Source organism: Tachypleus tridentatus, chromosome 8 (assembly GCF_004210375.1).
Source record: "Tachypleus tridentatus isolate NWPU-2018 chromosome 8, ASM421037v1, whole genome shotgun sequence".
Taxonomy (NCBI): Eukaryota; Metazoa; Arthropoda; class Merostomata; order Xiphosura; family Limulidae; genus Tachypleus; species Tachypleus tridentatus.
The window spans coordinates 117705201-117721067 of record NC_134832.1 but is presented as its reverse complement, the minus strand read 5'-3'; the positions used below and the strand labels follow the sequence as shown (position 1 = coordinate 117721067).

The window sequence follows — 15867 nt, the reverse complement described above, 5'->3', positions numbered from 1 at the left end:
TACTTACCGTTTCATACCCTTTAGAACATCCTATACATTCTGAAAATGGGTGATGAGGATATCTAGAATGTGTGTGAAGAGGGATCATATTTGGACTCTGAGGACAAACCCATGGACATCCATGGACATCGTGATTATGGTGAACATATGCAGGCCTGTGGGTACAGTTTTTATAGTTTCTTGTCTTTGTGATGTTCAAAACAGGATCTTGACTGGGAAAGTCAGGTGATTGAAGAGACTGGATTTGATATACGTTTCACAGTTCCCACCAATACCATCCTGTCGGAAGGTAAAATATGTACAATTTAGGCCAATAATATTATTACTCGTAGAGATTTAAGTTTGAAAGTTTTTCATAAACTTAAGACAAAATACTTCTACTATTAATGGCACAATAAGTTATTTATTGTAACTAAACAACTCTCTGTCCCAGAAAAATATATATTGGTTAATTCACAAAACTTAATACTGTGTTCTATAAAAGAGAGACATTTTATTATTCATGAGACAACTTAACTGTGTGTTTTATAAAATACATCGTGATAGATATATTAGACAATGTGTTATAGATAGTGAAAAAGAACTGACGCGGAGAGCAAACACAGTGTTTTGATGATATTAGCAGAAAAGTGTATCAGAAAGTAAACTGTGTGTTATTCATAGCAAAAGCTAACATCATATCCCATAAAACTAAAACAAGGTGTTATCATTAGTACGACTGATTGTTTCCCAGAAAAATAAGACATTGTATTATACAAAGCAAAATCTAAAAGTGTATTCTAGAAAAGTGGGCATGTTATTCACATGAAACAAAACGTGTCCCCCAAAAGTGTTGTCATAATAAAAGTTAACTTTGTATTATTCATGCTAAAATCTAACTAGTTATTGAAACTATTTTATTCATAGTAAAAGCTGTATCTCATAACAAAATTATAGATTGCATTATTCCTGGTAAAAACTAACTTCGTGTCCAGAAAAATGACACAGTGTGTTATTTGTAGTAAAAACAACACCTTTATTCCCCCCAAACTGATTAATTTATAATTAAAATTAAACCCTTGTTCTACTAAAGTAAAACAATTGTCTTATTCATTGAAAACGTTACCTTATACATCAAAGAAATGAGACAACACATTGTCTCAGTTTTAGTAAAAGCTCTATTTCTGTATCTTGGGGCTGAGATAAGTTTAGAGCAGAACCTCACTTTATGTTTCAGAAAAGTGTGACATAATTCCGTTCATGGTAAAACCTACTTTGTGTCCCAGTTAAGTGAGACCGTATGTTATTCACAGTAAAAGATAATTCGCTATCCCTTGTTCCAGAAAAGTAGGACAATGTTTTGTACCTGGTGTAAGTTAAGTGTGTTTTCCTTAAAAGTGGTAAAATATTCTGCTTATAGTAAAAATTAACCCTGTGTCAAGGAAAGTGGGATAATGTGTTATCTGTAGTAAAAGATATCCCTGTGATTTTAGACTAGGATAAATATAAAGCCAAAACATACCCTTGTTTCTAAAAAAAATGAAACAGTGTATTATTATTAGTAAACTCTAACCTTGTGCCCTGTAAAAGTGAAATGAAGTATTACTCAGAGTAAAGAAAAATAATTGCTCAGAAAACTAATATATTTTGTTATTTGTATAAAAATTAACACTATGCCCCAAAGAAGTGAGACAGTATGTTAACCATATTCGCTTTATATTGCTCAGCTATAAGTCTGAAGGCTAAAATCCGAAATTCGATACTCGAGACGGGCAAAGAACGAATAGTCAGTTCTGTGTCTTGGTGTTTAATAGCAAACAAATTAATCATATTTAAAATGTGTGCTAGAAAAGTGAGAAAGTATGATATTTATATCAAATGCTAACAGTGTCTCTAAAATGTGAAACAATGTGTTTTTAATAAACATTAATTAGATAATATTAGTCAAACATTAACAAGGTGTCTTATAAATATTTATGTGTTATAGCAATTAATAATTCGTGTCCAAAAAGAAAAAGTGAACAGCATGTCAATCAAGATTTTAAGAAACACACCAGTAAAGCTAACCATTAAGTGTTTTCCTAGAGCAAAACTACATCGGGCCATCTGCTGAGTCCACCGAGAGAAATCGAATGTCTGATTTCAGCCCTGTGAATCCGTATGCTTACCGCTGTACTAGCGGATAAGTAGCCATTATCTACTTGTAATATTCGCATAAAAATTTATTCGTGTCTCAGAAAAAGTGAAACAATGTGCTGTTTATGAGAAAAACTAGCCATCTGTTCCGTAAAAGTGGGGCCCGGCATGGCCAAGCGTGTTAAGACGTTCGACTCGTAATCCGAGGGTCGTGGGTTCGAATCCAGGTCGCACCAAACATGCTCGCCATTTCAGCCGTGGGAGCGTTATAATGTGACGGTCAATCCCACTATTCGTTGGTAAAAGAGTAGCCCAAGAGTTGGCGGTGAGTGGTGATGACTAGCTACCTTCCCTCTAGTCTTACACTGCTAAATTAGGGACGACTGGCGCAGATAGCCCTCGAGTAGCTTTGCGCGAAATTCAAAACAAAACAAAACCATAAAAGTGCCTCAGTGTATTATTCATTGTAAAAGCTAACCCTTTTTCCCAAAAAAGTGTTTCATTATACTCTTTATAGTTAAAACTAATATTCTGCTTCATAAATAGGTCTCAATGTATTATTAATAGTAAAAAAAAACTAATTTTCTGTTCCATAAATGTGCCTCAGTGATTCATTCTTAGTAAAAATTAACCCTCTGTCTGATAATAAAATGCAGCCCGGCATGGCCAGATGGTTAGGGCGCTTGATTCGCAATTTGAGGATCGCGAGTTCGAATCCCCGGGGACCCAGCATATACGCTCGCCCTTTCAGTCGTGGAAGCGTTATAATGTTACAATCAATCCCACTATTTGTTGGTAAAAGAATAGCCCAAGAGTTGGTGGTAGGTGGTAATGACTAGCTGCCTTCCCTCTAGTCTTCCACTGCTAAACTAGGCAAATAGCCCTCGTATAGCTTTGGAGGAAATTCGAAACATACTGAAAGATGCCTTAGCGTGTTTTCTATAATAAACATTAACCCTCTGACCCATAAAAGTTCCTTAGTGTGTTATTTATACTAAAAACTAATATTATGTCTTCTAAATGTATCTTGGTGTATTATTCATAGTAAAAATAAATTTGCCCCCTAAATGTGTCTTAGTGTGTTATTTACAGTAAAAAATAATTTCATGCCTCTAAAAGGTTTTTGTTTTATTGTAATCACGCACAAAGCTACACAAATAACTATCTGTACTCTGCCATTACCAGGGGCGTAGATTTTTTACATCCGATAGGGGGGGATGATTTTTGCAACCACTCATGTGGACTGTTCAATTTGCAAATTGGTAATCTCTGATTACGTGAACCTGAAAGCTGTAAATATGCAGTCACAGAGTAATCTTGTTGCCACGATACGTGCATGTATACTTAGGCCTACTGACTGATACTTACGAACTATCGCTTAGATCGAAAAGCTTAGAAGCCCGCCTATATTAAAGATGCACATTTCGGCTACTGAAAGAACCTACATCTAGGCCTAATTATGTAATTCGATTGGTAAGAACACGAGAATCACAAGAACAAACACACAATTTGTAGCCCTGTGATGCAATAAAACAATTCAACAGAACAAACTGTAGGGGGGATGATTGTATGCACCATACCCCCCACCTAAAATGAAGGGGGATGTATACCATCCATCCCTCCAGGATCTACGCCCCTGCCCACTACAGGTATCAAAACCCGGTTTTTAACGTTGTAAGACCGCAGGCATACCGCTGTGCCAGTGGTGGGCGCCTCAAAAAAGTGAGAGCATATATTATTCATAGTTGAAGAAGGCTCATGTTCCATGAAAAGTGAGGCTGTGTTTTATAAATGGTAACAAAATGCGTACCAGAAAAGTGGAACCATTCGTTATTCACAGTTAGAGCTAACCACATGTTCTATACAGGTGACAAAAGTTCCACCTTTCGAAGAGCTCAGGTTACAGGGTATATATTTCATTTATATCAAGTCTTCTTGATTGAACCTACGTGTTTTTATAACATCATGAACGGGTCTCACGAATGTAAGACAACATGTTATCCATAACACAAGCTGACCCTGCATTGCATAAAAGAAACACGATGTTATATTTATAGTAGAAACTAATCCTACATCCTAGAAAAAAAGAATGTTATTCAAAATAGAAACTGATATCGTGTGCAGAAGAGTGAGACAGTGTGTAATTTGTAGTAAAACTAACCGAGACTCAAAAATAAAACATTGAGTTATTCGTACTAAAAACTAACCCTACTTCATAAAAACAAACGAGACTGTGTTATTCATAGTAAAAAACTAGTCGTGAGTGACAGCTGACTCAGACGTTGCAATAGCTACCTAACTCTGAAGACCTTGTAACACAAATAACTGAGTGAGTTTATCTTAATACAGATATACACTAATAGAAATGACAACTGAGACAGTAAATTATTATAGTATAGATATATATTAATTGATACAGGTATCAACCAGATGAAATTATATGAAAAGCGTGAAGTATCGAGAAACAGGTTATGTGTAAAAAATAGTTTCAATATATTATTTATAATGGAACTATAACGAATCTGTTATTGTATTATATGTAAAAGAGTGAAGTGTTGTAAAACAGGTCATCTGTAAAACATAGTTTCAATATATTATTTATAATAGAACAATAACGAATCTGTTCTGCATAAATTTGCTGAAACACTTATAAAGAACTGTGTGCTACATATAATGAGGATAAATAACATTGAGTATTTTGTATAACACTGGGGTAAAAATAATGTAACATATAAGTGAAATAAAGAACTGTGTTTCATATACCGTATTTACTCGAATATAATATCCACTCAACTTTGAAAGGTTAGACTCAAGAAAATGCGTTTGTTTTAAGCATTCGTAGTACAATATGTATTGAATCATTTCTTAGTACAATAAACAACTATTGGTGTTTTAAACACATTTGATAATCTTTCACTGAATGTTTGTTTTGCAGGTCAATTTTAAATGATTTATTGGAAGGTTTATACTTGGTAATACACGAAACTGATAATTCATTTTCACATAAATCTTCATCAACGCTATAATTGGAGCTACCATCAGGTTCATCATATTCGATATTTACTTCCTCGAACTTATGTTTCGACCTCTTCTGATTTCCACAGCATTTTATTCATTGCATTAGATAGGCACGTTTTTTTGAAACCTTTAATGTTTTTTCGATAGTGGCTTCTGGTCAAAACTGAACGTGCACAAATATAATGCACAGTCGATTTTTCGGGAGATATTTGAATGAAAAAAACTGTGCATTATATTTGGGCAAATACGGCAACTGGATTAAATAAGAGTGTGCCACAAATAACTAGGATAATGAAATATTTGTGTTACATACAGCTGTGGTAGAGAACATTGTTATAGAAAATGAAATATTTGTGTTAGATACAGCTGTGGTAGAGAACATTGTTATAGAAAATGAAATATTTGTGTTACATACAGCTGTGGTAGAGAACATTGTTATAGAACTGTGGTAAAGAGCTGTTTTTGTTATGGAATGCTGAGATAATACGTTAAATATGTGATGTAGAGTTGTATTTTGTATTATAGTAAACAACGCTAAAGTGAAAAAAATATTCAAAACTGCACTGTTTATGGGTTTAAAACAGCTATCTTGATGTATTTAAAGTTACATGATTCAACTATAAGTACAACCAGACAAGTACAAGATATGAACAAGCATATCTACTGCGCGTGATAATGTCTGAAAGTATGGTCGTACTTAATATGTAGCACACCAACTTGATAATGTTTAAAAGTATGGTCGTACTTAGTATGTAGCACATCAACTTGATAGTGTCTTAACGTATGGTCGTACTTAATATGTAGCACATCAACTTGATAATGTTTGAAAGTATGGTCGTGCTCAATATGTAGCACATCAACTTGATAGTGTCTTAAAGTATGGTCGTACTTAATATGTAGCACATCAACTTGATAGTGTCTTAAAGTATGGTCAAACTTAATAAGTAGCACATCAACTTAATAATGTTTGAAAGTATGGTCGTACTTAATATGTAGCACATCAACTTGGTAATGTTTGAAAGTATGGTCCTACTTAATATGTAGCACATCAACTTGATAGTGTCTTAAAGTATGGTCGTACTTAATATGTAGCACATGAAGTTGATAATGTTTGAAAGTATGGTCGTACTTAATATGTAGCACATCAACTTGATAGTGTCTTAAAGTATGGCCGTACTTAATACATAACACATCAACTTGACAATGTATGAAAGTTTAGTCTTATTTAATAAAGTAACACATCAGTCAAGCATTCATAATCCTTCAGGATTGAACTTATTAAAAAACAAACACTTCAGTAAAGCTAGAACTTACTTCGTAGACTTTGTAGCTAATAACGACGTCATCTGTCAACGGGACATCTTCTTCAAGGGAAAACACATCTGGATTCTTCGGGACTACTTTCATCTGCATTGTACTCAAGACTGCCCGTTTCATATTTACTGACCAAATGGGATCCGTATTATCGACTTCAATATATTTAACCTATAGGTTTCAATAGAAGAATTTCAATTTGTACTGAATACTTATGTAAAAACAAATCAAGACATTAAATAAGTTATTCCAAAAGTTCTAATTCTAACAGAGAAATTAGCAGCCACATGCATTACTTTGTTAAATATTCGGTTGAAAAGGAACTTAACACAAACGAGTAAGGAGTTCAGATCGATAAGTTTCAAATTCACCAGTTACGAATGATTCATATTTTAATTTCAAGCTACGTTGGAGATTTTGGGTAATCCAAAAACATATAAATATGAGCTATGAAAAATATAAATGATTTTTGTATTGTGTTATAGATTTAGATACTCAAACTCAAACTTTCAGTATTAAGTCATCATATAGCTATTTTATAAAAGTACGAAACATGTTAGTGCAATATTAACATTTTTTTCTATGATCCTACCTGTTAAACTATTATTAGCACATAAATGTAGGCGCACCTGAATATTTATATTTTGTGTTCATATTTTATTATTTTTAGTAATAAATCAATTCAAGTGTCAATATATTATTTTACTGCCTTTTAAAGATCTAAACAGCCTCTTCTTTGTTCATACTTGCTTTTAAATTATAACCAAAATACTAAAATATCAAAGAAACACACAAAACAATAGGGTGAACAAAAAACACACCAACTATCTAACTACATTAATGGTGAATCTATAACGAAAACTTTAAATATTACATTTTTACTTTGTTTCAACACCCTCAACTCCAGATTGTTTTACCTTATTTCAACGTATTTAGCTACAGTAGAATAGATAAATGTACAAAGAAAAAACAAAAAACAACATTGGATGAAACTTAAATAGTTTTAAAAATAGATTCTATCGCAAATTGATAGATATACTTAATTGTTAGAGCCCCTCAGTGACTCAATAGTAAGTTTGAAGGCTTATAATTTTACAAGACGGTATTTGATACCCATAGTGAGCACAGCACAAGTAGCCCATTTTGTAGCTTCGTGTTTAACAAAAAACAAGCAACTTTTTAGCGCCACTAGTGAGGATTTATTTAAACTATTCTTGTAAGTTAATTTAGTTTGCAGAGAAAATTAGTTTGTTGCTAAGCAGAAAACTGCATAATGAGTTATATGTGATGTGCCCAGCGTTGAAACAAAGAAACTCGTCTGCTAAATTTAACTCAGATTATTTAATCAATGTTCAGAACCGCATTAGCTTTTAGTGATATTTGTATATTACTAGTGACATCTGGCGAGACCATTTAACGTAAAAAATTTTCTAATAAGCATAGCCTGAATATACGGAATAAAAATCTGAAAACGGTTCAGGCAAACAGTTCTCAACCTCGCAAAACTAAAAAACAAAGACTGACACACAATAATAACGTTCTCTTGTACTGAAATATATATGCAAAAACGGCTCGTTTGGGTTGAGAAAATATTTTACATAGAAGGTCGAAACGTTGTTCGCTCTTCTATGTAAAATATTTTCTCAACCCAAACGAGTCGTTTTTGCATATATATTTCTCTACAAGTGGGTTTTCTCGACATCACTGGTTCTCTTGTACTCACTCAAACCGTTCTCTTTCCTTCAGCATTTAGAGCATTACAACAATTTCAGATCCATTTTATGGTTATATCAAGATAGTATTACACTCTTTCTTTTTATGTTGTTGTTGTTACTGTTTCGTAATCTATAAATTCTTTCCACTACATAGTGGTAGAAGAAGAAAGAACGATTTATCACCAGTTAAAATGTCCAGTTACTTACCAGATTTCCCTCTATATGGACTATCACTGGTATCGAAAGTTTTTCCTGGTATACTGAAGTCCCCGCGTACTCCTTGTGTACCACTGTATGGTGTAGATCGGACACACTTCGGTGGAGTTTAGCAACTTGAACGCCATCAAGCTATTAAGGGAAAATATTTTAGTATTTTTACAAGCCTTAATGTTTGTATCGTTTTATTTTTAAATATCCTTTATCAAAAAGCAAAAATTACAAAGTCACCTTAACTTTCAAATTTAATGGGTTTTTTTTTTTTATATTTGAAAGATACGCCATTTTCATTATCTTTCGACTAACTGACGAATATAAACTAATGTTGTGACCTTTTATGAGACCGTTAGGAAATAAATACACATATTTTAAAATATAAAACTCATATCTTATACACGTTCATAATACAAGGTTGTAGACAAATTGAATGTTGTTCTATTTTGTACATAAATTTCAAACTATAACATTTATATCTCTCCTGTGTTATAAAACAACGATAACGGAATACATAAATAACTTACTGTAGACGAGATCATGTTAACTTACCAATACATATGTTTAATACGATACCAAAACAGAAATAAATTATTCTAGTTTAATTCATGGTACCTTAACAATATACGTGTGTGATACGATATCAATGCAGAAATATAATACGTTGTTCTAACTAGTGTCTTGGTATCTTAAAAACATGTATGTGATACGATACAATAATATAGAAATAAGTTATTCTGGTTGAAGTCATGATATTTTAACAATACATTTGTATGTGATGCTATACAGAAATAAGTTATTGTAGTTGAAGTCATGGTACCTTAACAATACATGTGTATGTGTGACAAGGTACACTTATACCGAAATGTTATTATAATTGATATCATAATAATACATGTGTGATATAATACAGAAAAAAGCTATTCTAGTTGAAGCCATGACATTTTAAAAATACATTTGTATGTGATGCAATATAGCAACACAGAAATAAGTTTTTCAACTTGAAGTCATGTTATCTTACCAAATCATGTATAAGATATAGTACAACAATACCGAAATAAAGTATTCAAGTTAAAGTCATGTTGTCTTAACGAAACATAATCACACTGATCTGGGTTTTACATTTATGGAAAACATGATAGATAAAAGGAACGAACAATCTCAAGTATCTGGTTTGTCTCAATTTTCCCGGTTTGTGTTTTACAAATGAATTGGCTAGGTACCATTAGATAGTATTATATATGGTGCCTATGTATTGCTAATAAACCATATTTTAATTTTTAAGTTACAGTCTTTTAACTTCTACTGTTCAATAAAAGTGTTCTTCTTCTGTTCTTCGGTGATTAATCATTTTCTACCCAGAGAACCTCTACCTCTGACATGGCATTAAACAAAGTTGGATGACCATACCATAGGAAGATACCATGATGCGGTTGTAAGCTACTGTACTAATTAATTAGGCCATACTTACTAATCATGAGCCATGCCAGTACGAGTTCTATATGATGCCAGTAATAGTGATATCATTCATTCCTCTGCACTTTTTCTAGTACCAAAGGAATGATAAATAATTAGCTCGTGATTCTGGCTGGTAAATTATCATTCAAAATCTAGAGTGCGGGCGCCTTTGATTATCTGAGAGAGCATTACGACTATACAACTACTGGTAATCATTAATAATCTATATTGTTATTAATACGAACGACGTAATTCAATGCAATCCATTGCCTACACGATGATGGCGTCACCCAACATATCAGGACGTGTTCTTGTGCCATAGTGTAGTTAATAGTGATTATGAATATAGATAATAAATAAGATCATCCAGCATTGTCTGATGAACCATCAATTAACGATTATGGATATATATATATAGATAATTATCTATGGTTTTATCCAATATGGCTGCACCCACTAGAGAACACCATATTTGGGATAACTGGAAATGACGTCATTCAATAGAAATGAATTTTATGACGTTAGTGAATTGGGTATCCAAGTCATTTTATTCTAGCAGACTTACTAATGACAGGGCTTTATGTACATACGTCTAAAAGGCCTGGTCAGAATTCTATATAGCAATCCTTAATTTTGGACTACTGAACAAATATGAAGGCAGTAAACTCGCAACCATAAGTATTCAGTTTGACTCTTGGAACTGAATGACAGGTTTTACTATCATTTCCTGTAATGCATACTTAAAGATAAACTGGAGTGTGATTAATAACATTACATCTGGAACAACTGACTTGTCTATCCGCAGTCCGGCACGCTAACCACCAGGTAACACGCGTTCTTTTTTTTAAATACAATTCTGCAAAAAAAGAATAAATATATATATATAGATAGATAGATAGATATATGTAGAACGTTGTGGGCTTTAGCGCCCACATCTCGCTCTCCTAATTTCTATTTCTATGTCTATTGCTGCTATTTTAATTTTTACGTGAGACTGGCGAATGGAGGTTAAGACTGATAGACGGTGTATCCCCACCTGAATGTGGGTCCTAATTCTTCAGTCTCCTCCAAACCCTAGTGTACATTTTATAATCCCACGTTATAGTTTGTACCCTGGGATCTTTACAATTGGTGCAGCGTTTTTTGTTTAATTTATTTTTGTTGCGACTTGCTTTTTGAGTCACAACAAACTAATATATAGTATAGTATATATAGTATCTTTATTTGAATATACCTTTTTTATAAACTATGTAAAGCGCATTCTGCTCTAGAATTTTAATATCTTGTTTTAACTAACCGAGTTTTAACGGTTTCAAAGTTGATTCTTTGATTTTAAGAAATTAAATATGTACTTCGTATTTCTTTGATAAGTGACTATTTTTAGGACTTTTCTCCGTGAATCAAGCCGTTCTTCATTCAGTATAAGTTACCAATGTAGTATTTGCCTCAAATCACATATTTTTAATAAACATGACTGTCTCATAGTTATTTCTGTAATGTTTCATTCCTCTCTTACTCACCTTTAAAATAAATTTGCTCAGGCCATAATTCAACTGGGAACCTGTTGGATATAATTTCAAGTCAGCCCAAATCTCGAGCCCGGAATATTGATCATTTACGGTAGGGAGTCCAGCCAACAATCTGGCATGGTAGTCATAGTGATAATGGTGCCAACTGGAGAAAACTGTAGTAGGAAAAAAAAAGCCAAAAAAAGCAGAAGAACCAACAAAACACAGCAACTTTATGATTTATTTGGATAAAACTGTAATAACATGTTTGAGAAAAAAGAAAACCCGTTCAGATAAAATTACCAATGAAGGCCATGTTACGTATTATAATTTGTTCCGAACGAGTCTCTGATTTATTATGTTACGCACATTATGTATTATGATTTCAAATGGTCGGAAATTTTAATTTTAATTTAGAAGTTTATTGAATGTCAATATATATCAAATTTATGGTATTTGCCAACATGATTGATACACCCAATTTTCTTTCTTAACATAAATATATTTTATCATATAAACAATAATACAAGTTATAATAACGGTTGTTACGAATAGTTATTATAAATAATGATCCATATACAAGAGTTTTACAAACGTACAAACAATACAGAGTCTTCTACCTGGTCTAGAACTGAATATTTTATCAACGTTCACGGAAAGCAAATTAATTCTTTGTTGATACACCTGTATACTTCTTTTGACAACTAGCTAACTAGTTCTGTTCTTGGCTGGCCTCACGTGGTTTATAAACTTATTTTACATGATAAAGGAATAAATTCAACGATAAAACCTAGAGTTTCTTCATAATAAAGAAATGATTGCAACGATAGAACGTGGAGACTCTTCATATAAAGAAATAAATGCAAGATGGAACGTAGAGACTTCATATAAAGATATAAATGCAAGATAGAACGAAGAAACTCATCATATAAAAAATAAATACAACGTAGAAAGTAGAAACTCTTTATACAAAGAAATAAGAGGGAATCCTCAATAGCCGTGTTCAATAACCAAATCGAAAGGGTAATTACAACCCTGAATCCAAAATTGTAATTAAGTCCCAAATCAGTAAAAAGATGACGGAGCTATGAGCTAAAAATTTGTGCTTGAAAAACTCAAACCCATTCTGCGAGCCGTTATGCCGCGACTAATAAATGCAATGATAGAAAGTAGAGACTCTTCATATGAAAATCTAAATGGAACGACACAATGTAAGGAATCCTTATATAGAAGATGTAAGTGCAGCTATAAAGTGTAGCCTATTAGTATAACAACTCCAGTGAAATGCTAAAAATTGTAAAATGTTGATATTGTTTGCTTATCGTCAAGCCTAAAGCTCCACTGTGCCGGAGCATCACGATTATTTGAGCACAGGGGTTAGGGTTACAAGCCTTCAGACTTAACGCTGAATCACTGGGTGGTCATCTTGTTGACATAATGGGTCAAGCGTGCAACTTAGAGATGATTTACATAATAAATCAATTAACAAGGGGTAGAAACTGTCTATATAACAATTATACGAAACGATGCAGTTTCGAAGCTTTCGTTATAAGAAGCCAAGTATGAATTGGTATAATACAAAGATCAGTTGAATTAACAAAATTGTTTATATAACAGAATAAATGAATTGGTAAAGTATAAATAATGTGTAAATAACAATGAAATTTAAACATTGAACTATAAAAACTGTTTATATTTAAAGGTTCCAATAGGACAACGAAATTTAAAGATTGTCCATATTACACGTCAAGTTATATATAGGACTATAGAAACTGTTTATATATAACAATTTAAGTGGAACGACGAAATTCAGAGAATATCCATATAACATATCAATAAAATTGCTGTAATGCAGGGTTTGTTCATATAACTAATCAATTAAAACAGTAGACTGCAGAGAGCGTTCCTATAACAGTGAAATAGAGCTATAGGACTAATAATTTCTATATAACAAGTCAAACAAAACAATACATTTTAGAGAGTGTTCATATAATTGATTCAATTAAAATGATATAATTTATAGGTTATTCATATATCAAGCCAAGTGATATTATAGGAAACGGGCATTGCCGGTACATATAACTATGCAATAAAAGCCAGTGATGTTATGGTAAGAATGTCTGGTTCCGGATCGTCACCTACATCTTAATTAATTTCTGGTTTTTGAATTACATATACAAACATAGGCTAAATTTCAGACATTTAATTTGTTTATAATTACCAGACATTTACCGGTTAAGTTTATACAATTATTCAGTATAACTAAGTCATGAGTATACTATTAAAATATTGTCTTTAATTTACATATTACCACATGGTAAGAGATGTATAATTCGTGTAAGTTTTTAACCAATCTTTTAAACATAGAACAATTTTATAATTTTAAACATGCAAGTTTAATACTGTAAAATACTATACATACAATTAAAGTTTATTTTACAGATATTTGTACTTATTTTAATCACACTGAAATAAATTTTAAAAATACAGAAACAGTATTCTTGTTAGTAACTTGTAAATATATTTAGAGTTTCTTACCTTCGGGCGCTCTCTGACAGACCACTGTTAAGACTGGAAAGAATGAAATATGTTAGGAAATAGAAGATAAATTCCTTAAACATACAGGTTAAGTAAAATAATAACAAAGAGAAAAGGTTAAATCGTTAACTACCTTATTTTTGTTGTATTTTTAAATTGCAAATGTATAAGAATTATAAATAATACAAAATGTAAACACACTCTGAATGTGATGGAACTGTTGTAAACGACTGCTTTGTCAGATTTGAAACTCAAACAGTCTATTCAAAGTTGTCCCCAGTGGCTTACCTGTAAGTATAAAGGCTTATAACGCTAAAATCCGGGTTTTGATATCCGTGATAGGCACGGCACGGATAGCCCATCGTATAACTTTGTGCTTATTAATAAAGAGAAACAAAACTTCAAGGCCACAGTGCTAGTTCAACGATGTTCGGTATAGAAACGACAACAACAAAAACGAGTGTTGTCTAGCTGTTGTAGTGCGATCTTTTTTATATTTTTCATTAATTCGTGTTTAACTTTATCACAGATTCTTACAGATTTCTTAAGTTTGAAGGAATGAACCAATTTAGATACCAGTGGAACCTTTAGAAACTCTCGCAGCATGTCATGGATAACCAGGCTTAACTTGAACAGATGTGGTTGTTTGTGGATAAAAACAAAGGGTAAATTTATCAGAATCAGTAGTTCAAGTCCATCACACTCGTGCACTGTATTAGATATTAGTGATGAAGCTCATTTTTGTTTGTTTCTTCGTTGTTAAGCACAAAACTGCACACCGTGCTGTGCCAACCAGAAGCATCGAAAATAGATTTTTAGAGTTACAATCCTCTAAACTTACCGTTGAACCACTAGGATTGGGGACAATCAAAGATCTAAGTTTCATTTCTATAAACAATAAATCTAGATTAAGAAATAAATCGAAGTAAATATCTTAGTTTAAACAACAACTCAATGATAATACATTTGTTCTTCAAATAGAAGCCGACATTATTTCCTAATTAAGTGGAATACTTTTCTGTACATGTTACAGAAATACTTACCCACACATGCCAGTAACAGTAAAGTTGTCTCTCCCCTCATCTTGACAGAATAATGTAAAAGATATCCTCATACTAAGCTGACATTTATAACTTGTTATTTTCTTTTACCGGAACCAATCGTGGTTTCTGAACGGTCATCAGGCGATCAACCTGTTATTATGTGTAATGTATGTAAAATTAATGATTTCAAGGTTAAAACTGTATCTATCTCTGATCTCGAACTTTTAATCAGAAGTGCTGATTGTGTACTTTTTTCTGAAAAATAAACCGACGAACTATCAGAGATTAAGCATTTTATACAAATGTAATCACTTTCTGTAAAGCTGAGTAAAAATATCGAATTATACAGAATAAGCGTCTTTCAGTTTAAACACTTGAAAGACATAACGTAGATTAAAGAGGCTCAAAGACTTAATTATGCATTTCCGTAAATTATTATTTTAAATGTTTAAACAAGGGGAAAAGCTCAAACAAATCACAGTAATCGTTTTGTGGTTTAACATTTTGAACAAGAAAGTTGGTTCCCTCGTTTAGCCTCTAGTGGACTAGGTTGACCGAGTTCATAACTCTAGGCCTGGCATGGCCAGGTGGTTAAGACATTCGACTCGTAATCTAAGGGTTGCGGGTTTGAATCCCGGTCACACCAAATATGCTCGCCCTTTCAGCCGTGAGGGCGTTATAATGTTACAATCAATCCCATTATTCGTTGGTAAAAGAGTAGCCTAGGAGTTGGTGGTGGGTGGTGATGACTAGCTGCCTTTCCTCTAGTCTTACGCTGTTAAATTATGGACGGCTAGAGCAAATAGCCCTCTTGTAGCTTTGCGTGAAATTAAAAAACAAAAAACATAAAGAAGACGAAAAGAAAAAGTGTTATTTGAAATCATCCGCATTTTATGAGGACTTGCAGTTGGTAGATGTCACTTGTGTTATGAAAATGATTTTTTTTGT

General features: G+C 32.8%; 2 protein-coding genes across 2 annotated transcripts in view; both read right to left on the bottom strand.

Moving 5' to 3' along the window:
- The window catches only part of LOC143223991 (vitellogenin-2-like), a 28304-nt gene extending 28069 nt beyond the window's left edge, over positions 1-235 (bottom strand). Inside the window, exon 1 of the mRNA XM_076452456.1 lies at positions 8-235. Within this exon, the coding sequence (XP_076308571.1) occupies positions 8-88 (81 nt within the window). The 5' untranslated portion in view covers positions 89-235. The remainder of the gene's footprint in view (positions 1-7) is intronic.
- Positions 54-14967, bottom strand: LOC143224266 (vitellogenin-2-like). Its single transcript, XM_076452676.1, has 6 exons — positions 14920-14967; positions 13877-13909; positions 11351-11514; positions 8370-8510; positions 6448-6618; positions 54-279 (listed from the first exon to the last, which is right to left on the bottom strand). Exons 1-6 carry the CDS (start codon positions 14957-14959, stop codon positions 196-198), a joined length of 633 nt encoding a protein of 210 aa, XP_076308791.1. The 5' UTR covers positions 14960-14967; the 3' UTR covers positions 54-195.
- Between the last annotated feature and the right edge of the window lie 900 nt (positions 14968-15867).